General features: G+C 44.5%; 1 protein-coding gene across 2 annotated transcripts in view; it reads right to left on the bottom strand.

Annotated features, from left to right (window-relative positions):
* The window catches only part of MAP3K15 (mitogen-activated protein kinase kinase kinase 15), a 74,746-nt gene extending 59,862 nt beyond the window's left edge, over positions 1-14,884 (bottom strand). For both annotated transcript variants that reach the window (XM_021409172.1, XM_021409164.1), the window contains exon 1: positions 14,551-14,884. In XM_021409172.1, coding sequence (XP_021264847.1) covers positions 14,551-14,869 — 319 coding nt within the window. In that variant the 5' untranslated portion in view covers positions 14,870-14,884. The remainder of the gene's footprint in view (positions 1-14,550) is intronic.

The raw sequence follows: 23,949 nt of genomic DNA, 5'->3' as shown, positions 1-23,949 counted from the left end.
TAAACCCTGCACCTCTGAAGCTGCTAACAGGCAGCTCCTGTATCTACAGGGAATGACAGAGAAGAGTGAGCTACTACTAAACAAGAAACCCAAGAGCAGGCCAGCCCTGGTGTGTGAAATCCAAACAAAGCAGGCAGTTCACCCGGGCTTCACTGAGGTTACCTGCCAGAGGAATCAATGCCCCATACTCAGTATGCAAGTTCTTAGTAAATCCTGCAGTGAATATACATTCCTGTACAATCCCATCTGGGTATTTCAAAGGCTGTGCTAACACATACACCCTGGGGTCAGCCAAAGCTTTTGGTTAACCTGTTAAAGGCCAAGGACAGGCTTTTGAGTCCACAGAAATGATCTGCCTAAAAACCAAAACAGCGCCATTCAAAATACATATATATAAAAATTAAAAAATAAAATCATGGCAACGTGAGAAAATTCTCTTATCCCTGAGCAACCTCAAATCCTGCACCACCTACTGATCGCCTTTCCAGTTCCTGCTCAGTGAGCTTTCTACAGCACAGACTTAATTCTTAGCATACTGCTTGCTACAGGGTCACACAAACTGAGCAGGCTTGAAGCAGTAAACCCCAGCTCCACCCACACATCCAAATCCAGACTATCCCCACCCCCAACATTACAAAATCAATTGAGAAAACATAAGTGATCTGTAAAACAAACATTTAGACAAAATAACAAGCAGACCTAGAATCACTTTATCTCAAAGAGAAAAATGAAGTCAAAGAGCTTGGTCTGCTTTCAGAGCCTGTATAAACTGATTTTTGCAGAACTAGAGCGCTGTGGAATCAAAATCTTCTTCCTGATGAGAGAATTTAGACAATGCGTTCACGTAGCACACAGATATTACATTTTACAACACCATGTGAGCAATGATCCGTAACAGTTTATTGCAACAAGGCTACACACAACCCACTGCTGTGCAAGTCTGCATTTGAAATTTGTCTTCTCTTGACTGCTGCTTGGTAACAATGTAAGCTGCATCAGAACCACATTAAATGGACATTAGCACAGAACCATCCACATTAAAAAAGGGGAATTATTCAGCACTTAACACTGATAAAAGGTACAAGAGGATGAGTTTTTCTTGTTTATTCATACCTCATGAACACAAGTGCGAATAAGGTAAAACAAACAGAAGACTAGCAGAAAAGATGAAGGTGGTATCACAAAAACACACACGCACATGGAAAAAAAAAAATAGCCCCAGGAAGATGGTTGAATAGATCCAGTCTGACCATAGGAACCAGGGGATGGAACAGAAGCAAACACCATCTGACTGAAGCAGAGCATCAGAAGAGCCGGTGGCTGCAGAGCGGAGCAGTGATGAGACTTTGTGTTCCCAGGGAGGTCTCCACAACCCCCCCAGCAGGAACAGCAGCACGCTGGGAGCAGGAAGGAGTGAGTATGCATCTATCTACATAGCAGCTTAACTCAGGTGCTAAGGAAGCATAACTTAAGTCTGATGAGGCCAGGAAATGAATGCAAGTGGAGAAGAAATGACTGATAATCAATGCTAATTAAAGCAGCAGCTCCCTGAGACACATCCAGTGCACTGGGTGCTGCTGGTATGGCATTCAGTGTCACTGACCACTCCCCAGCACTACTGTTTTCAGGGCTACATCTCTTCTCTTAGTGGAGCAAGCTTTGTGAATCACTCAATGATTCATAAGTACTTTTGTTTCAGTTGTCTTATGCTTTGCTTGCAATCGATGCTAAAATCTTTCATCTACAGTTCTCAAAACACAGACTTGGGACCCTGTAGTACAACTGTATTTATAATATGGTTGCAAAGAGAGAATTTCCTTACTTACAAGGTTTGTGAGATATATAAAAGAAACAGTACAGCACAAGCACCTGCTTAGCAAAGCTTGTTTTATGAACAGAAATCAGTTGATCACACTTCATCCTCAACTCCCATCTCCACGACAGGAAGGCCAATTCAATAAAACACACTCCTTCCAAATTCAGCTTCCTTCATCACAGACAAGTGTCAATCAAGAGTTAATGCCAACTTTCTGGATTGCCACCTTGTAAGCGGTAACATCTGAAATTCAGAGTAGAAGTCAGCAGAAGCAGTCAGCTTGGCACACGTAGTTGGAGGGAAACTGGTAATGAAAGCAGCCAGCACCACACATCTGCAAAGCCTGAAAGCACTTTAACATAAGCAAAGAACACAAAAATTGAATTTATTTTAAATATTTTGTTCAGTCACAACCAGAAATTTCTTGTTCTTGAGCTCAGTTCTCACCTGTAACCTTTTGTGCTTTAGAATTCAAAAAGCAGCCTCAGCACCACCAATTCTCATCCAGCAAAACCACCCCTTGGGATACAGTGAACACCAGACAACCAGCCAAAATACAACGATGACAGATTGAGGGGCCAGTGTTCATCTTGAGCTTTCTCCACGAGCACCCTATTCATCCAGCGTGATTCAAAACAGGGTTACATTCAGACCCAAACATTACAGCCACTAATCATGTCAGCACTGTGGTGTTACTTTACAGTTGTACTCAGACACCACCTCTTTCATCTGTCCTCTGGTACAAAGGACACACATTAAAAATAGAAGTAGCACATATTTTTAGTGTTCCAGTGGTGCTTACTGCAACTCGGAAGAAACAAGTATTTAAAACTATTAATTTTTCTAAATCATGATGATTTCACGACATTTATAATTGATATATACTCCTTATTATCAAAAGAACACATCTGTTCCATAAATTAAATCATACAAGAAGCTACAATTCAGTTAAAAGCAGCAGAACAAATTACAGCAGGTAAGCAATACTGCCAGTTCTAGGGATTGATCTAGAACCTAAGTGCTCATTTACTTTTATGTCCTGGGACTTCCTTATTTATTAAATACCTTACCCTAACCTTGCAATTCTCTCAATTGCACATTAAGGATTTTCTTTGTTGTTAAATGGAAGGAAAGTCTCTTCCAAAGTCTTCGGAAATGAAAAGCAAAAGCTTTATGAAACACTATTAGATGTTTCCTAAATAGAACTAAATTCACAGTAAAACTGTACGTTTCAAAGAAGACAAAGCATTATTCTAAAATAGGAAAGCAGTTCTACTGATCCAGAAAAGCAAGAATTGTGCCCAAAGTCTGTGCTTATATTTAACTGATCTTCTAAGAGTGCTTCTCAGACTCTGCCAGAGCAGAATACAGCCGTGCAACTTCAAGAACTGGTGCACAAAGAAAATTAATGAGGTTAATAAAATGCATGGCAAATCCAAACTTAGAATGCACCTTTAATGCTCTGCACAAGTATGAATATGAAAACATTGCCTGACTAGAAAACACTGGAATAGTGAAACACCTGAAAATAATGTGTCACTCAGAAGGGGTCAGAAAATTTTTTCTTCTTTTCCTAAAATGCTAACTGCATAAAAAGAACTAATCCTTGATGAACTTCTCTTGCAATACCGAATTGCAGAAGTTAGAAAATAAGTAATTTATTATAAACAGTGTATGCCTAAGCTTAGAAACTGCTCAGTGTTTTCCACAACAAAGCTTTGTTCTCGGTCCTTTTTTTTTTTCCCCCAGCTTTGCCAGTCTTTGCCTGAGATTGTGTGTTTGTGTGTGTTTCTAGTTCTTTTTCTTATAAAAGATTTAATTAAAAACAACGCAGCCATTTATGAGACTGTGTTGGGGAACTTATTCTTTTGGCAGTATTAAACATCCTCCCATGCCAACTTAAGAAGGCTTAGTGCTTCCATGCACCAAAACAGAGGGTCAGAATAGTCAGGCCGCCTGGAAATACTCTTGCTAGTCTCAATTAATGTTACTCATTCCAAAACTAATACTGAACAATGACTTGGTCAGTCACAACACAGGCGTTTGGTCTCACGCAAGATCATCTTCACTCTCCTCACTGTCAATGCAGAGAAAGAGAAAGCACTTTTAGAGCACCATTTGTCTGATCTGTCAGAAGTCAGCTTAGCCTATCGCCTTCTTTCTTGTGGCTCCCCTTTAGGTGACCTAATACCAGCCTTTCAGTATCTACAGGGGAGCTACAGGAAAGAAGGGGACAGACTCTTTAGTAGGATCTGTGGTGACAGAACAAGGGGAAATGGTTTCAAGCTCAAAGAGGGTAGACTTAGGTTAGATACAAGGAAAAAGTTTTTTAAGTGAGTGTGGTGAGTCATTGGAACAGGCTGCCCAGAGATGTGGTGGATGCCCCGTCCCTGAAGACTTTCAAGTCTGGGCTGGACAGGACCAGGTTCTGAGCAACCTGATGTAGCTGTGGTGTCCCCATTCACTGCAGGGGAGTTGGACTAGATGGCATTCAGAGGTCCCTTCCAACTGTAAGGATTTCATGATTCTATGAGAAGAACTGCAGCTCAGATGTGCCCATTTCTCTCCACTAGCTATGAAAGGAGTCAAAGGTAATGGCATGTAAGGTGTTCTCTGCTATGTGGTTGCTCTACAGAGCCTAGCAGTCCTGCTCTGAAGAACCCCATTCAATCTTTAAAGCATTCCAGTCAAGAATTATATCATCTCAGCAGGCATTTCCCTGCACATGTTCCCATCAGCTAGCCAGTGAATTGGCCACTGGAGAAGAACTACAGTTCTTCTTCATCAATACTAGACCTGCAGGCATTCTGCCCTTGAAGGAGGAACAGAAATCTTAGCTGATTTCCAAAACAGTCTCTGAACATTCAACTCTTGCTTGAATTTTCCAGAAATTGCATACTCCTGGCCCATGGATGAAGTTTACACTCATAAAATTCTCATTAAACATACCTTTCAAGACAAATTTAAATGCTACATTTCCTTGAAAGACAATGGCATTCATACTAAGGCTAGTTTTACTAGATATGTTTTACCAAAAGAGGCTGTGGATGTTCTGTCCCTGGTGGTGTTCAAGAACAGGTTGGAAGGGGCCCTGGGCAACCTGGTCTAGTACCAGATCTGGAGGTTGGTGGCCATACTGTGGCAGGAGGGTTGGAACTTGATGATCCTTGGGGTCCCTTCCAACCTAAGGCATTCTATGATTCTACGATTTCATACTGCAGTTTGTAATGACCTAAGAACAACACAGCCTCAATTCTGAGGTAGGTAACTCAGCAGTGTGAGAAATTACAGTTAAAATAAGAAGTCTGCACACACATTCACTGGAAACATTTACAGTACACAGCAGCAGGTAGAATCTCTGTCACTGACATTGACTGGTCATGTGAGTGGCATCCAGCTATCAGCTCCCTGCTAGCCTCCTGGAAAAGCTTTAAGAAACTATTAGACTTCACAAGAACTGGAAGAAATAAAAGTTAAAAAACTCTCTCAATTTCACGACAGTCACTGTAAGTAGTTGAAGAGTCTAGGCTGAAATAGTATATGCACAAACACCTCTTGAAGAACAGTCATTCACTGTTGTACAATCGTATTTCTTGAGTGCCAAAACAAAGTATTTACTGTTACTTCAACCACATAACCTTGAATCCAACTGAATCTTTTTTTTTAAATGGTAAATTAAAGCAATTTGCTCATTAGACCTGGTATAACAAAAAAAAAAGTATATTAATACCAGCATGTTTCAAGAAAAAAGTCCTTCACTAAGAAATCCAACTTACAGTACCAAATGCTCTATACTCACTACCTGCTTAATGTTAAAATATGCTGAGGGATATTAATAGTCTAAGAATTTCTTTTTAAAACAATGCAAATATCATATCAAGAATCAGGCTTAGATAGTACCAAAAATATCTTGGAAGAACAGCCACTATAGTGCGTGCTTTAATTTTCACCAAATGTTTGCTGCAGCAGTGACTAAAGTTTCAACTTTTTGTTACTTTCAGCATTCATCTTTGTTTTTCCTCCCTCCCTCTCAATCCTTCTTAACAAAGTAAAGGCTGGACAAAAGCAGGACTCACCATCTACTCCAAGTGGAAAGAGAGAGACCCCATACTTTCTAAGAAGCAAAATAACTAACGTTTAACTGCACAGTCTTCAGACACAATACAACCATAGCAGATGTGCAGCTGTGGGGTACATGGTGACCAAAAGCAGATCTCTCCTGTCTCAGTGCCTGCAGAAGATCAGAAGACATGCCATGATGGAGGCTGATGGGGTTGCAGGAAGAGACAGGGCAGTATCATGGCTTGAACAGTTGAATGCTTCCCTGCACAACCAAATCGTACCCCTGCTTCCCTGGGGTACCGAAGCTGCTGTGTGATGCTAGCCTAAACAGACAAAGTCAGGTCTCAGAGATGGACCTGGTAGTCATACCATTATTACTATTCTGATTCTCAGGAAAAAGAAAAACCTCAAAGTGTCCCACTGAAACAGAAAAACTGACTTTGAAAAACAGAGCCCTGATTTTGAAGATAGCTTGTAGCAAACCCAGTGCCTTCACAGAGAAGAAAATTCCCTATATTTCACCCAAACCATTCCCTTCTACCATCCAACTGAACCTTGGCACAAGTTAGAACTAAAAGTCTTTGATTTAATAACTGTAACCATCCATCTGCACAGCAGCTAATCATCTACAAAGGAATCGATATGCCTGAATCCTAACTTGAATAGACAGCTATTTACACTTCCCACATGCTCATTCAACCTCGATATCCAAATGTACACTAACAAAGCAGCATTCAAAAATTGTCAAAGCATATTTCAAGAACACGTATCTGTTTCCCTTTTTGTTATTCACAGACATTAAGCAAATGAAATTTCCAGAAATCACTTATTTCTCACCTTTCCTAAAGTCATTAGCAGTGATTGAAGAAGGGTTTCAAATCGACATATCCAGAACACTACAAAATTATTCACCCATCACAGTTTATCTGAGAAAGAAACCTGCTCAGTTTTTCCTGGCTTATACGCTCTTAGTGTATTCAAATCTTTGATATAGGTGCTAGACAGCCATAAGGAGCAGATGTCTCATATTGTGCATATTTTTCATAGACCCACAGAACATCCCGAGTTGGAAGGGACCCACAAGGATCACTGAGGCCAACCCCTGGCTCTACACAGCAACACCCAAAATCAAACCCGATGTCTAAGAGTGGTGTCCAGACACTCCTTGAATTCTGGCACCCGGGGCCATGCCCACCGCCCTCTGGTGCAGAACCTGTCCCTAACCCCCAGCTGCCCGTCCCCTGACACAGCTCCATGCCGTTCCCTCGGGCCCTGTCGCTGTCCCCAGAGAGCAGAGCTCAGCGCTGCCCCTCCGCTCCCTGTGAGGAGCTGCAGCCGCCATGAGGCCTCCCCTCAGCTCCTCTGCTCTGCGCTGAGCAAACCCAGGGGCCTCAGCTGCTTCTTGCACATCTTGCACTGTAGACCCTTCACCATCTTTGTAGCCCTCCTTTGGATGCCCTCTAGTAGTTTTATATCACTCTTATATTGTGGTGCCCCAAACTGCACAGTGCCTGAGGTAAGGATAACATTATTTCCCAAATTTCACTAGCAAGTCAAGGAGCCCACTGTGTCTGCAGAATCGTCCATTTTGCCGCCTTGTTTAACTGAGGGAAACAGTGGAGTAGATTAAAAACAGGCATATCACACCAGCACTAGCTGTGTGCCAAACATGAGATTGTTTCCACTGCAATGTTTACTAACACTGAGCTTGCCAGTTGAGAGCGCATACAGAAAAAAACACCCAGCCCTGAACCTAATTTGAACTGTAGTGTGGGGGGAAAATAAGAAAGTTGAACTTTATGTAACTTCCCATACACCTCAGCACTTCCTACACTGAGTCATGAGAGGCAATGGGGTCATGAGAGGCAACGAAAGGGACTGAAGTATAACTTCAAAAAAAAACCAAAATTCTTTATGGGATAGCCTGGACTAAGTGGAATTAAGAAGAGTATGAAATCCAACAAGAAAGGCTGTTCCTTCCTTCTCAACAGCAGGCTAATCAATTTCTAGGCCAAGGAGGTTCAGACAAGCTCCAAACCTTTGAACGCTTACAACCAAAATGCCTTCAGTCACTCGTCACTTAAAGTTGAATACCTTGGCTGGGAAGCAGCAAAAACCTGCCCAATCTGCACATCCTGAGCATGTCACACATTGGCCAATCACATATATCAAAAACATTTGAAAAAAAAAACAAAATTATGCTGCATTTTATCTTCTGCCCAAAGAAATGTTCAAGATAAGACTAATCAAAATAAAAGGCTCTACAATGGAAAGAGATAGAAATATTCTGGTACACCGAAGTGTATAGGTCTGTGTAAAGCTATTTAGGATCCTTTTTTTTTTTTTTTAAGAATGAAAAATTTAACATATAAATGAGACTTTCTTGCTCTAAATCCCTTATTTTCTTCCAAATCATTTATTTAAAAACAAAGATCAAGAAACATCTCCATCCTTAGAAATCAGTACTGGTACATACCAAACCGTGGCATCTGTCTCGTAACTATATCACAGATTTCCTCTTTATAGGGATAGACTCTCAGACTTCCATTTACGGCCCACATGGAAGTACATCATGCATGGCTAAATTGTTAATCAAAAACAGGCAGGACTGTTAAAGTGGAAATGCAAATACAGTTCACATAAAACCACAGCATTCTCTGTGAGCCAAAAAGCTTCCACTCACGTACAGAGTTCTTGATTCAGATTTCTGGATGTTGGGCAGATGTGGACCCAAACTGCTATTTTTACCTTGCCTGGTATGTGCCTGCCTAAATGCTGCATGCAGTACTGTAAAAATCCTTATGCACCACTGAATATTGTAATTTCAAAAATGTGCAATGTCCATTAAAAAATGAGAAAGCTCTATTTCCAGGTTCTGAGTAGCAATCAGTATAATATAGGATTTCAGTAGAAGGCCTCATTTCCAAAGCAAATTAACAACACTATCTACTTTAATTATCCTATAAATATAGTATGAGTTATTACTTTCAGCTTGCAAATGAGGAACATTAAGCATGAACACAGCCTGTTAATTAACACAGCACAATTTCCCTATTTTAACATAGAGCATAACTAGAAGTAAATAAATATTTTAACTCCAAGCTAGTTATCACAGGATCTCTATAGAGTCAGAGGAATATTGGTACTTCCACACTGCAATTCATCAGACACAGTTACATGAAACTGTGATTTTATAACAAGCCTCTTAATGTGGTCTCTATCTTTTATTAGACTGTAGGATGGCTCATCTCAAAATATACACACACATAAATTGTCAGAAGATGAAGCCCAGCATGGATGCTGACAATATCTCTGCTTAAAAGAAGAAAAAAAAAAAAAAAGCACCAAGTATTTAATAAACCCCAAGACATACTGGCTTTTTCATTGTAAATTCAATTGTTCAACTATTGATAACTGCATGTTGAGGATGATTTTTTGGACTGTTCTATTTATCGCACATCTGAATCTGCTATCAAAATTTTTACTTCAAATCAGCAGTATATGGTCTCAAGCAGACTTCGTGAAATCTCTGACACTTCTTGCAGAAGCATGCTTTTCTTTGTATGTTGTGGAAGGACCTTAGTTTCTACAGATTCAGGGATGATAAGTATACAATAAAAACTATTTAATTTAAAAAAAGGCTGCAGATACAATGAAGACCATCATTATTACATGCAAGTTTTCTACTAAGTAAATTTCCCCTTTTAAAGATTTCTGAACTGTGTATTGCCCCTTTCTGTAGACTGGATGGGTGTCTAGATGCAGTGCTAAGGCGGACTGCTTTACCCCAAGTACATGCCTGCTCCTCCTAGGACTGCTCTGGCGCAATGATCACAGGGTAGCATCGTAGAGACCACAGATCAGAACTCAACAGAAAAAAAAGCCAGAGCCAAACCAAACAAAAAAAAAAACCCACTAATACTTGTATTACTCACTCTGAAAATTAGTTTACAACTTCAAACTGGCAGAAAAAGTCAACAACAAATGACTGTAAGAATCTGCAGGCTTGTGGCTGGAGCCATGGAGCAGGGAGAGCACTAGATTTCGTACCAGGGAAAAGTTTCAGCATTAACACTACAGCAGAACGATTTACTTCTATGAGGCTAAATATCCTGAAGGGTAGAAAAGCGAGCATAGTTTATTATGGCACAGCATTCTGATAATTTTAAGTGTCAGAATTCATGCTGTCTCCCCACAGACCACAGCAATGAAGCTTGTATTCCTGGGACACCTCTGTAGCCACCCCAGCCTCCCAGGAAAAAGTGAAGGTAGCTGCAGCACCCCTAAGAGAAAGGCAGCAGGCTAGGTGGAATCGTACACGTTTGGCCCACCAGCAGCTGCCAGCTGAATCACACTGACCTCAGTTGAGACTGGAGCTATGCTGTTTACAGCAAGCTTGTGCCCGGGAGCAGTATAAAACAACAGCTGTGCTCCCTCTTGGCTCAGTCTCAAGCACATGCACTGCAGTTCAAAGGTAGCATGAGGCTAAAGCAACTCACATCCACACTGAAGCACAAGGGAAAGAACCTACCATGTTCACAAGTTCTACCTGCAAGCTTTAAACCATCTTGAAGTCCTCCTAAAATAAACAACCCTATACCCCTGACTGCCTAATTCCAGCCACATAACATCACTGGAGCATGAAAGGAGGCAGCAGCTAGGCCAAGCAGGCACCGCTGGGGCTGCTCCTCTGCTTGTGCCAGAGCAGCAGCATGCCCCACATGTCAGCTGGATGTGGGTTTGCAGCCAGCACAGACAGCCAGTGAGTTAGAGCTTGGGGCCATTGCTGGAGCAGACAGCATAAGGAGCCCAAATGTCTGGAGTTCTTGCCCCAGTTCTGCACCAACTCCTTATGTATTACAAGAACCTTACCTCAAACTTCTATGTCTGGAAAACAGGAACATCAATTACTTTTTAATTAGGGATACATAAACACCTGTAATTTGCTTAATAAACCATGTGTAATTCCATAATAAAACAGAAGTGAGGTATAGTTATAAATAAAATAAAAGCAGGTAATAAAAGCAGGACACGACAGCAGAACACACAGCATAGGTGAGGTTGGAATGGACCTCTGGAGATCAACAACAACAATCTTGTTGTTGGAGAGTCCAACCCACTGCTAAAGCAGGTTCCCTACAGCAGGTTACCCAGGAAAGCATCCAGACAGGTTTTGAACCTCCAGAGGAGACTCCATCACTTCTCTGGGCAGCCTGCTCCAGGGCTCTGTTGCCCTCACAGTTCTGTCTCATGTTCATATGGAACTTCCTATGTTCCAATTTGCGCCCACTGCCCCTTGTTGTCACTGGGCATCACTGAACAGAGCCTGGCCCCATCCATCTGGCATCTACCCTGTAGATATTTACACCACAGGAACACGAATGAACTCAACATAACCTACTTACAGTTACTTGCTTGCATGTCTCTAATATTGTCCAGCTGACATTAAGACATCCTATTTCATAGGATACAGGCAAGCTGAACCAAAGTGAAGCCTTTCAAGCTATACGTTGAAAGAGCAATAAAGTTGATGTAAAGACATGTTTCTCTGTTGACAGTGAAAATAATGTTGAGCAAAGAATGCAAATCTCTGAATGCAAGTAAGCATTCCTGTAAGATGACTTCATGCTGGAAATTGAACCCAATATCATTAAAGCAAAATACACATCTTGAATGTGATGGATGCATCACAGCACCTAGAATGTATCAGAACACAGAAACATAAACACTTGATGGACTGCATCAAGCTTGCTACTGTCACTTAAAATTTACCTCATGTCCTTGGATATAAAAGGGCTGTAATGCTACTACAGTACAGTCTTGTTAGCAGAATATTTTATTTTGATGGCACAATGAAGTGCTTGGCTGGAGCCTCCCAGAGCTGCTCTGCATGTGCAGTATCACACAGAGATAAAAGATCAGGTCCTGACAGCTCTGCTGTTGTATTAAAACAGCACAACATCCAATATAGTCAGCCCCAGCTTCTTGGCTACTACCTTCCTGCTCTGAAGATGGTTTCACTGCTTTCCTTCACATTTCTATATCACACTGTGCATACATCTCCTCAGATTTAAAAAGAAAACACACTCTCACCCACTGGGCCAGTTGCAGAAGAAATGGAAACAGAAATACTAAGTATTCCTCAGTAAAGCCGCAACCCCTGCCTCCTGAGGCGAGCATCAGACAGCCAACCTTTAATCCCTTCCCACCACTCACTGTCACACCCAAGAGCAAAGATAAATTGTGGCAGCAAGGTTTGTTGACGTTTATTTAAGGTTATTGCCCTCAGCTGTCATCCTCACCTTCCTGCCAGAGATCACAATTCCTGCAGCAGAGTCAGCAAGGCAAACATGTGCCTTCAGCTCAGCAACACCAGTTACCACGCTGTGTATTAGCTTAAAGATAAACGTTTACTTTATCCTGACATCCTCGCCTCCAACTGAAGGTGTTGAAGCACTCCTGCCAATTCTGCAGCGAGGATGCCAGCCTTTTTCTCAGGCAAACTTCTAGCTTTATTCCTCAGTACTCCAGTCTCTGCCTGGTCTGTCTTCCTTTCAGTTGACTTTCATGCTGCTGACTTCAACGACTGCCATCATCTCAAAGCACTGTGGCCAAATGATCCAAGAAATATTCCAAGCCTCCAAGGCTCCTCCTCATTGCTTCTCTGTTAGGTAGGCACCACTACTCACTTCTTCATCAGACACATTACTTTGTAGACCGCTTGTTTCTAGAACAGTCTGAGCAGCGAGAGCTCATCTTCTTGTTAACAAGTCCTAATTTCACCATTTACTGTAAGTTTGCTCTCGCAAGAGCCATAGAACTTACAAGTTCACTTTTATCAAAGCACCATAGAAAGTTCGCTGATTTCTGAAGATGAATACAGAGCCTATTTTGAACGGTCTCCTTTGGAACAATTACTGGTTCAGGACTATTTAATTAGTTTCTAACAGACATTAAAAGTGATATAAAACATTTGCTGACTAAGCCCGGAGATGATAATGTCACAGTAGAATCCAGTGGTAAGGCACTTCGGTATTACAAAGTTGTATTAATCACACATAAAGTTATCTGAATGCTGAAGAAGTACACAAAGTTAGGCACCATCCTAGACAAAAGATACCTATTTTAAAATGCAAGAACATAAGAAAGTGAGTAACTGTCTCAAAACAAGCCCTCAGTGCAGTGCAGAGCAAGTATATGCCTATACATTAATAGGATTGTTAGAAACAGAAATAATTTGACATTGATGAGGCCAGCAGTATGGTATCATGCTTCCTGTTAGGAGGATAAGCATGAAGAAACAGAGGGGAGATACACAGAAGCTGATGTTTGAGGTCGTGTCCTAAGACACACACAGAGTGCATCTGTTTTGCATAGAGAACACTTTCCAACCCTGCTAGGAGAGATGTAACAGAATTGCCTGACTGAGAAGTTAGAAAACAACCAAAAAGATGTGTTGTTCCTCGATAAGTGGATGACTTATTGAGGGATGAAATGGACTCATCATCATACGAGCATTTAAAATGAGAACAAAGTCTTAAAAAGTCTTCTTTAACACGTCCCAAGAGCAAAACAAAGCATATTTTTGTGCAACATGAGCGTAAACGTGGACTTCAGGGTACTTTCCTCTTCAGAGTCATTAATTTCCCCAGTTCCCTGAAGTCTGCCCACAAGGACACAAGAAAAATCAGTCTGGAAGTTGTGTACGTGCTAACTTTAATTACTTTAAATAATATCTATTGACTTAGGGGCTTCCTCTCTCTGCTTGCTCAGAAAGATCCCGACTCTTTCACATGCTGCTCAACCAAGTGGTCTGGCTGGAGAAGAGAGAGAGCAGGATTCTTTTGAACCAACATAGACTGGTCACCAGCTGGAGCCTGAACAGAAAGCAACACCAAGAGCTTGACTTCTTCAGGGTGTGCTTCTACACTCCCTCAGAATCACAGAATCATTACGGTTGGAAAAAAAACCACTACAATCATCTAGTCCAACCACAAACCCACCATGCTATGCCCACTAACCATGTCCCTCAGTGCCACATCCACTCATTTCTTGAACACCTCCAGGGATGGTGACTCCATCACCTCCCTGGGCAGCCTGTGCCAGTGCTTCACCTCTTTTTCTGAGAAGAAATTCTTCCTAATACCCAACCTGAACCTCCCCTGGTGCAACTTGAGGCCGTTCCCTCTCATTCTCCTGGGAGAAGATGCCAATCCTCACCTCACCAGAACCTCCTTTAAGGAGCTGTAGAGGGCAATAACGTCTCCTCTGAGCCTCCTCTTCTCCAGACTGAACAATCCCCAGTTCCCTCAGCTGCTCCCCATAAGACTTGTGCTCCAGACACCTCACAGCTTCACTGCCCTTCTCTGGACACGCTCCAGGGCCTCAATGTCTTTCTTGTAGTGAGTGGCCCAAAACTGAGCACAGAACTCACCAGAGCTGAGTACAGAGGAACAATCACCCTGTCCTGCCGGCTGCATTACTATCCAGAGCAACAAGTGGGAGCAGGAAGCACCTGGAGGACCAGCTGAGGGGCTGCCTCCAGCTCTGAGCTCCCAGCCAGACCGAGGGCCTGACGAGGCTCCACACCAAGTTACACCAGCAAGAGTGCCGCTGTCCCAAGGCTTGGCGGGCGCAGTAGGTGAGCCGCAGCCCCCGCCCCACCGGCTCACCTGCGTCGTAGAAGGCGTCCAGCACCGCCGTCTCCCCGAAGTCCAGCTCCCCGAAGTTGACCGTGCCAAGCTGCGCGCCCTCCGCCTCGCATGCCCGCAGCAGGCACTGCCTCGCCCCGGCTTCGGGGCTGCGCGCCCCGGCCCCCGCCTTGGGCGGGTCGTTCAGCACGTACACGGCCCGCAGGCAACGGGACCGCGGGGCCGCCACGCCACCCTCCGCCGCCTCCCCGCCGCCCTCGGCCGGGCCGGGGGTCGGCAGCTCCGGCTCCGCGCCGGGGTGCGCGGGCTCCACCGCCGCGCCGCCCGCGGGGCTCTCCATGGCGGCTGCCGGCAGGTGCTCAGGCGGGGCCGCGCCCCATCGCCAGCCCGAGGGCGAACTCCGGCCGCGCCCGGCCGGGCGGGCGGCACCCTCGAGCGCCGAGGCGAAGACCGAGCTCGGCGCCGCCCTCCCGGACGGGGCAGTCCTGGGGGCCGGCGGAGGCACAGCCCCAGGTGCACCGCGTCCCGCCACCACCAGAGCGGGACTGAGGAGAGGCGGCACCGTCGGGACGACCGCGTCTCGCTCCTTAGTTCCCTTCCCCGCCCCTCGCGGGGCAACCCGCCTCCGCGCACCGCCCGCTCCCCGCGGTCACTGCTGTTACTTGAAGCGGTGGCCCCGCTCGGCTATGTTCGGAGGGGCTGAGCAGCGCTCTGTGCCGATGCAAATCTGGGGTCCGTCTGCTGCTGTCAGCGCGGATCTCCGGGCGGTTCCCGAAGCAGCTAAGACCACTGCTGCCGCTTGTTCTTTCCTCAGCTCGGTATATCACACCCTTTCCCTACCAATTTCTCGTTCCAGTTATCGTTTAAAAGATCTTGACCATAGATAGATCAACTGTGCCAGAAGTTTGAGGAATGGAGCATCCTTCAGTTCCCCCTATTTTCTTTAAAATCTCCTATGATTGTGGCTCCATGATCCATGGACATGGATCCAGCTTCATGGCACCACTGAAAATAGCCCAGCCCCATCCACTTGATACCCGTCCTGTATGTATTTATAAGGATGGATAAGATCCCCTCTCAGCCTTCTCTTCTCCAGGCTGAACAAGTGGGCCCAGGAGAACCTAATGAGGTTCAACAAGGCCAAATGCAAGGTGCTGCACTTGGGCCGAGGCAATCTCAGGTATTTATACAAACTGGGGGAAGAACTCCTCGAGAGCAGCCCTGCAGAGAGGGACTTGGGGGTCCTGGTGGATGAGAAGCTGGACATGAGCCAGCAGTGTGTGCTGGTGGCCTGCAGGGTCAACTATGTTCCGGGCTGCATTAAAAGAGGAGTGGCCAGCAGGGAGAGGGAGGTGGTGATCCCCCTCTACTCAGCTCTTGTGAGGCCCCATCTGGAGTACTGTGTCCAGGCCTGGGGCCCCCCGCATAAGAAGGACGTGGAGCTCTTGGAAAGAGTTCAGAGGAGGGCAACCAAGATTATCAGGGTGCTGGAGCACCTCTCCTATGAAGAAAGGTTGAGGGAACTGGGCTTGTTTAGTTTGGAGAAGAGAAGGCTCCGGGGAGACCTCATTGTGGCCTTCCAATACTTGAAGGGAGCGTATAAACAGGAGGGGGATCGATTGTTTGTGAGGGTAGATAGCGATAGGGCAAGGGGGAATGGTTTTAAGCTGAGACAGGGGAGATTTAGGTTAGATATTAGGAGGAAGTTTTTCACACAGAGGGTGGTGACACACTGGAACAGGCTGCCCAAGGAGCTTGTGGATGCCCCATCCCTGGAGGCATTCAAGGCCAGACTGGATGTGGCTCTGGGCAGCCTGGTCTAGTGGTTGGTGACCCTGCACTTAGGAGGGGGGTTGAGACTCGATGATCCTGGAGGTCCTTTTCAACCCAGGCCATTCTATGATTCTATGATTCTATGAACAGCCCCAGGTCTCTCAGTCTTCCCTCATACAGGAGATGCTCCAGGCCCCTCATCATCTCTGTGGCCCTCCACTGGGCTCTCTCTAGAAGTTCCCTGTCTTTCTTGAACTGAGGAGCCCAGCACTGGACACAGGACTCCAGACGTGGCCTCACCAGGGCAGAGCAGAGGGGGAGGATCACGTACTTCGACCTGCTGGCCACGCTCTTTTTAATGTACCCCAGGATACCATGGGCCTTCTTGGCCACGAGGGCACACTGCTGGCTCATGGTCACCCTACTGTCCACCAAAACCTGCAGGTCCTTCTCTCAGCTGTCAGAAGGGCACCATGACATGCACTGAAATCAGGGCTGCCAGAGAGCAGAGGAACTGTGGAAAACATGAGGCCTTGAATGAATTTGGACTGGAAGTAGCAAGCCTGGCTGGAAAGCCTGTTCACCTCGCTTTTCTCTCAGTGCTACAAACAAGTTTTAAGAGAACAGCATCTTTACCTTTTGATGCAGCCTTGCTCCCTACAGCTATCTGAGGTTAATATTTTTATCATATGCCATAATACAATAAAAGCAACTTACATTACACTATTTTCTTCTGCAGGTGTCTGGCACCATGGTCTGGTGACCGTAAGAGAAGTTCCAGTAGCCAGCTGTTCTGATAGACATTCCAGCTTTGGATAGCATAGCGCATGGTGGCTCAACATGGATGCAGAGAAACCATGTAAGAGGCAAATCTGTCTCTCATTTTGGAGAGTCTGGGGCAAGTAAGCTGTTGGATTTGGTGCAGAGGTTGGGATGCCTGTGTTTTTGTTTGTTTGTTTGTTTGTTTGACAAAAAAAAAGCACTAGTACAGGAAACTTTGGAGAAATTCTCTACTTTGACTGCTGGAGCTCCTACTCTTTCCTGGAAGTTTTCCTCTCTAGGCACAAGTAAGCCTTTCTGTATGACACCTATAGCTCTTGAGCCAGCAAGGCAACAATTTGCTGATGTAACAGGAGGAAAATCTAGATCCACGTGTGGAAGTAACTCAGTGTGCACATGGCAGCGTCAACCTACAAATATTGCTAGTGCACACTTCTGTGGTCCTCCCCAGCACAAACCCTACTTCGTATTTTTTGCAATATAAGAAAGTTTGGCTGAAGAGCTGATACTGGAATGAAAAATACAATACTGTAAAATTTAAGGGATTATTTGTACAGGAAATCTTACTCAAGTGTGTTCTTAGGTTCTCAACAGCTAACATGCAAAAACAAATTGCAGTTGAATGGGTTCAGAACAGTGGAGATGTAGTGTGGTGCTCCCTGTAATCTTTAAAACTGTTGAAGTGTTAATTTGGAACAAATAAGTGGCTGGAATTGCTTAGGGGGATGCCGCTGATACATAATAAAAAAGCCTTTTCTGCCTTCCAGAGATTATCACAATCCTGTTTCCTTGTAGATAGATGTGCCTTTGGGTTTCATTCTGCAGTCATTAACATTTGGTACCATTTTACGTTGCATGCTGTAAGGTCTGTCTCTTCATCTTGGAACAGAGTGACAGTCTCTCTTTGTAGATACTTCATGTACTTTTGACAACAAGTCTTTTCCTCTTCTCTTGATTATATTCATTCTTCCAAGCAGTATCCTTACCATTCCTCTGGCACTTTTCCTAACAAGCTGCCACATTCCGAAGATCCATTTTCAGTAGCTTACCATGGTGCCATTTGTTGAGCTCGTAGGCTTTCTATATAGCTAGGAACAAGGAGTATTTTTAAAGGAAGAAGCTTCATTTTGTACACTGCATCTGAGATGTAGGACTGATATTTCCACTGAATACCAGTATCTTCAGGTCTTGCAAGTTACCTGAGTGAGAACAAGTGGGAAATTCACTTGGGGGGGGGAGGGGGTTGTAGTATTTCTTTGCAAGTAAAAAGTTAAATTTAGAGGAAAAGAGGTAAGTCATGCAGCACCTTCTCCTCTTTTGGAAATGTGGTCCAGCAACAAGGCTGTAAAAAGAACCACTCTGCCTCCAAAGCTGCCAATTCAAAGCTCAGCAGCAGATGAAAACATCCAACTTTTATACCTTTTATCTTTGCACAGAACCCAGCTCAACAAACTCTGGCACAACTTAAGTCAATATCTGCTTTTACACATCATTGTAAAAATGATAACATAATTTTCTAAAGCAGAGCTTTGCACCCATCAAACCAACTTAGTACAGAATCGTATTACTCAGACACCAGAAGCAATATGTTTGCCACAATTCACAAAGACAGCAATACTCCAAACAAATGATAAAACAAGCAAACAACCCCCCCAAAAAAAACCACCACATCCATGCAGCCACCTTCTGCAGATCTGAGTTGCTCTTCCAACATGCAAATCCACCTGCCCATGTCCCAGCTGCTTCCTGAAGGTTGCCTACTAGCACAGTGACTCAGGTACTATTACACCAGGTATAACAGAAAACCTGAACACTTTTTATTCTAAAGGTGAGATTTTTATTTATTTATTTATTTTTAACTGGGAAGATTAGGAACTGGGGACATCTTCCACTAGGTTGCCAAGGCCCCATCCTGACTTTGAACATATCTACAGCTTCTCTGGGCAAACTGTCCCAGTGCCACACCATTCTCATAATGAAGAATCACCTAACATCTAATCTAACTCTCCCTTCTTTTAGTTTAAAGCCATCACCCCTTGTCCTATCACAACAACCCCTAATGGAGTCCCTCCTCCGCTTTCCTGTAGGCCCCTTTAGGTACTGGAAAGCTGCAATGAGATAGCTCCAGAGCCTTCTATTCTCCAGGCTGAACAAGCCCAACTCACTCAGCCTTTCTTGTGAAGAGAGATGCTCTAGCTTTGTGAGCATCTCTGTGGCCTTCTCTGGACCCATTCCAGCAGCTCTTCATCCTTCTTGTGCTGGGGGCTCCAGACGTGGACTCAGTACTGTGGATGAGACCTCACAAGAGTGGAACAGAGGGGGACAGTCTCTTCCTCCTGCCTGCTGCCACCCCTCTTTTGATGCAGCCCAGGATGCAAGAAGTCTTCTGGACTGCAAGCTCACACTGGTGGCTCCTGTTGAGGTTCTCATCAGCCAACACTCTCAAATCCTTTCCCACAGAGCTGCTCTAAATATGTTCTCTGCCCAGCCTGTATCTGTAATTGGGATTGCCCATGCTCAGGTGCAGGACCTTGCACTTGGCCTTCCTGAATTTCATAAGGTTTGCACAAGCCCACCTCTCAAGCCTGTCAAGGCCCCTCTGCATGGCATGCCTTCCCTTCAAAAGCGTTGACTGGACCATTCAGCTTGGTGTTGTGCACTCAATCCCACACTCCATGTCACCGACAAAGATATTAAACAGTGCTGATGGTGTTTAGGCAATTCCCAGTAAACACCTTGTTAATGAACTTGTTGGTATTAGTGTTTGTAGTGTGCTCTCCACTGATTTTCATTTCAAGTGAGCAGGTATCCAAGAAACCATACAGATACTGCTTTTATATGAATGAGAAGAAAATTGTTATTGCATTTATTGTACAAGACAATAAGATTTATTTGTTGTTAAGTGTGCATTCATATAAAAACTGGTTTCTTTTTTAAGGTCATTACATAAAAGCTTTACCAGAGTCTAAATAAGATCCTGTGAATTCCTTCTAAGAAGTCCAGCAAAGCTGTTTGGTTTCGTTCAAGAACTCAGATGCAAAATGTTGTACCTATACAATGTCAGCTAAACAGCATGAATGAGCCTTGAAGGGGAGCCTCACAAAGAGGCCTACAAACGCTACAAGCTTAAAACACTGACATGCGGGCAAGTTTGTTTTGCAAGGGTGCCCCAAAGTGGCATGAACTCTAAACACCACACAGCCATCGAATCAGCATTGGTTTTCTTTCACTGGAAAGCACGAGATCTCATGTGCTCATGTGACCTGCTGACAGATAATGAGGGCAAAGGAAACAACTGCTGGTGCAAGGACACAATCTCTTAGTGCACCTTTCTGTTTAGATCTCCTCTTGTGTGCAGGGTTAACTCAGCTTCTCCAGATCACAGCCCATCATTAGTCCAACTGAAAGCCACTCATCTCCTCTTTTCAGTACATTTCACACAACTTCACATGAACTTTCTGAAGTTTATACTTCTGATGGGAAGAAAAACAAACCAGGCCCCCATCCAGTACCCAGTTGATAGACATTAATTCCTTAATGACATCAGCAGTAGATTTCTTCACTCACATGGCCTCCTGACATGATTAATGTTTCCTCTTTTGCAGTCCTACACCTGACAGATCTCTCAACATGTTGGGTCTCTCTCCAACCGACCAGATCCAATGGGTGAGAAGCATACATTTCCCTTAGGAACAAGAAGAAACTCCAAGAGGCTTAGTATAACATTTGTGCACTCACTGAAAAACACATTTTCTTCCCAGGTCTGATTTTCCCTGTCTTCAACCTGATCAAAATATCTTCAGCCTCTTTATCTGTCATGGCTCGGTACTTTCTTTGTGGTTGTTCTTTTGGACTGTTCTAAGACAAGGTTCTCACCTTCAGCCTCTGTCAAGTTACTTGTCACTGAAGGAATATCCATGACATTGCCACCTGAGCACTCACTTTTATTCCAGACCAACAGGCTCATTCTGTCTGCTGATTAATGAAATCCCAGCAAAATGGTGACTATAGGAGGGAATTCATTTAAGCATGTTGTGGAGACATCCAGACTCCATGATTTGGCTATTCTTACATTGCTCTAGATGTCAGGTACAAGGGGCTGTGTGAGACTTACAAATTTAGCAAAAGACAAGATGTTCATGCTGCTTAAAAACATTTTAAACATCTGTAATCACAACAGTTACGGTGTTATCAGTTGGTACTGCGAGAAGAAAAGCAATCATGAAGAGGCAAAAATCTCTCTGAAGTGACAAATCAAAAACCTCATCTGTTATGCTGATACTCACTTTTACAGTAGGTACTACTAAAAACTTCATACATTTAGACTGATAAGTAGCGGCCTTTTATGATGGTGTCACTGCATCAAAGGACAAGGGAAGGACCAAATGCACTCTCAGCAAGTTTGCTGATGACACCAAGCTGCAGGGTGCGGTCCACACACTAGAGGGACAGGATGCCATCCAGAGGTACCTAGACAGGCTTGAGCAGTGGGCCTGTGTTCATGAGGTTCAACAAATTCAAATGCAAGATCTTGCACCTGGGTCAAGGCAACATCCACTACCAATACAAGCTGGGGCATGAAAGGATTGAGTGCAGCCCTGCTGAAAAAGACGAGGGGGTTTTGGTGGATGGGAAGCTGGATGTAGCCAGCAGTGTAGCCTCACAGCCCAGAAATCCAACCGTGTCCTGGGCTGCACCAAAAGAAGCATGGCCAGCAGGGCAAGGGAGGTGATCCTGCCCCTCTGCTCTGCACTGGTGAGGCCTCACCTGGAGTACTGCCTCCAGATGTAGATTCCTCAGTATAGGAGAGACATGGACCTGCTGGAGCGCATCCAGAGAAGGGCCACAAAAGTGATCCAAGGGATGGAACACCTCCTGTACGAGGACAGGCTGAGAGAGCTGGGGCTGCTCAGCCTGGAGAACAGAAGGCTGCGAGGTGACCTGACAGTGGCCTTTCAATAAAGGGGAGCTATAGGAAAGAAGGGGACAGACTCTTTAGCACGGTCTGTTGTAATAGAAGAAGGGGAAATGGGTTCAAGCTTAAACAGGGTAGATTTAGGTTGGATATAAGGAAACAGTCTTTTACGGTGAGGGTGGTGAGGCACTGGAACAGGCTGCTCAGAGATGTGGTGGATGCCCCATCCCTGGAGACTTTCAAGGCCAGTCTGGACCAGGCCCTGGGTATCCTGATCTAGCTGTGGATGTCCCTGCTCATTGCAGGGGAGTTGGACTAGGTGGCCTTTAGATGTCCCTTCCAACTCTAAAGATTCTGTGATTCTAAGTACTATAACCTCAATTGTAATCTTCAAACTTTTGTTGCATTTTTTCTTGTTAAGGCAGCCAAGATATGGCAACAGTTAAAATGCTGACTCGACCTGAGAAGGAGTCAACCAATATCCAGATCAGGGTCTTTTTTCAGTCAAAAAGTATGCATGAAGAGCAGAATGAGGTCATTGGAAGAGTGGGCAAAAACCACTGAGAGCACAGCTGAGGCCCCTAGTGAGGAAGACAGCAATACTGGTCCTAGTGAAAACCTCTGGCAGTTTTTTTCTCTGCTTACATGATGACTTTGCTTGGTAGGTGTGAGCTTGTTAGCATGGGACTGCTGTTAATACTGAGGTTTGGCTACGGGCACTTCTCTGCGCTGTTAATGACGCGACCTGAACACACTTACAGCACATCGGCCTACAGCTGCTCCTGGAGCTCTCCTAGTTTTGCAGCAAGACAAGATACGATGCCAGAAGCTTTGTCTTCACTGCTTTGTCAACTTATATTACATTTATTCTTTGCTAGAAGAGTGTCACATGCTCAGGGCTATTACAGCCACTGCCAAACGACCCGTCAGTCTTGTACAGTTAGAAAGTGTTATGGCCAGATACACTGTCACTCAAACACAGTTCTTTTTCAGACCTCTACCTGCCAGCATGATAGGAATAATTCCAGGGAAGTTTTAAAATGCTGTACGAGTGAGACCTGCAGCCCATCATTGTGTCAAATCACATTTCTGTCAAAGTATTACAGAGTTTCCTCCTGCACTTTGCAGTAGGAAGGGTCACAGCACCCAGTTAAATAGTAACTCGCTTCCTGGTCAGCTCCAAGACACTGAAGAAGCACAAAACATTCCTGACCTTTTCATGGGAACAGATCCAGGTTTTGCTAATAATTTTGTAATAGAGATGTTTACTCTTTTTCATTTGGGAAATTGCAAATCATGGCTGATATTCTGAAGAAATGAGCACTTAGGTTGTGCTAGCAGTAGGACTATCCAGTATAGGGCTAAAACCCATTGTGCTACTTGACAGCAATGTTTTATCTCAATGTTTAAATCCAATTGGAAACCTGAATGCTTTCAGTATTGCTCTGTTCTCAGTTATTCACACAGCAACAAAGAAGCAAAATACAAGGTTATTGCTCTGGCACATACACACATGTAGGACAAACTTCACATACCTTTTCTTTCCCCCTCCACATGAGAAGATCAACAACCCATGAGTTTCCATTATGGCATGCATCTCTGTGGCATGAAACCAACCTGAACACAACCTGCAGAGCACCCCATTTGTCTTCTGTCCCAGAGAGGCACAGTGACAGCCCAGTCCTGCCTGCATGGAGACAGCAGCCAGAGCAGCAGTCTTACTGGAGCTGCAACATTGGCTGCTTCACATGGGCAAAGGTGGTGGGATGCATCCCTCAGGGAGCAGCTCCCCTCCAGTGCATCACAGGAGTTCTGGGACATACACTCCTAAAGGAGGAAGCCGTCAGGTTCAAGACAGCAGGAGGTTTGCAGTCTGAGATTGCTGGCTTTTATAGTTAGATGGGGGAAGGCTGAGAAAACATGAGGCCTGTGGGGAGAGTGTAAGTGTGAAT

This window comes from Numida meleagris, chromosome 1, assembly GCF_002078875.1.
Source record: "Numida meleagris isolate 19003 breed g44 Domestic line chromosome 1, NumMel1.0, whole genome shotgun sequence".
In the NCBI taxonomy this organism is placed as follows: domain Eukaryota; kingdom Metazoa; phylum Chordata; class Aves; order Galliformes; family Numididae; genus Numida; species Numida meleagris.
This window is presented reverse-complemented; position numbering and strand designations above follow the sequence as displayed.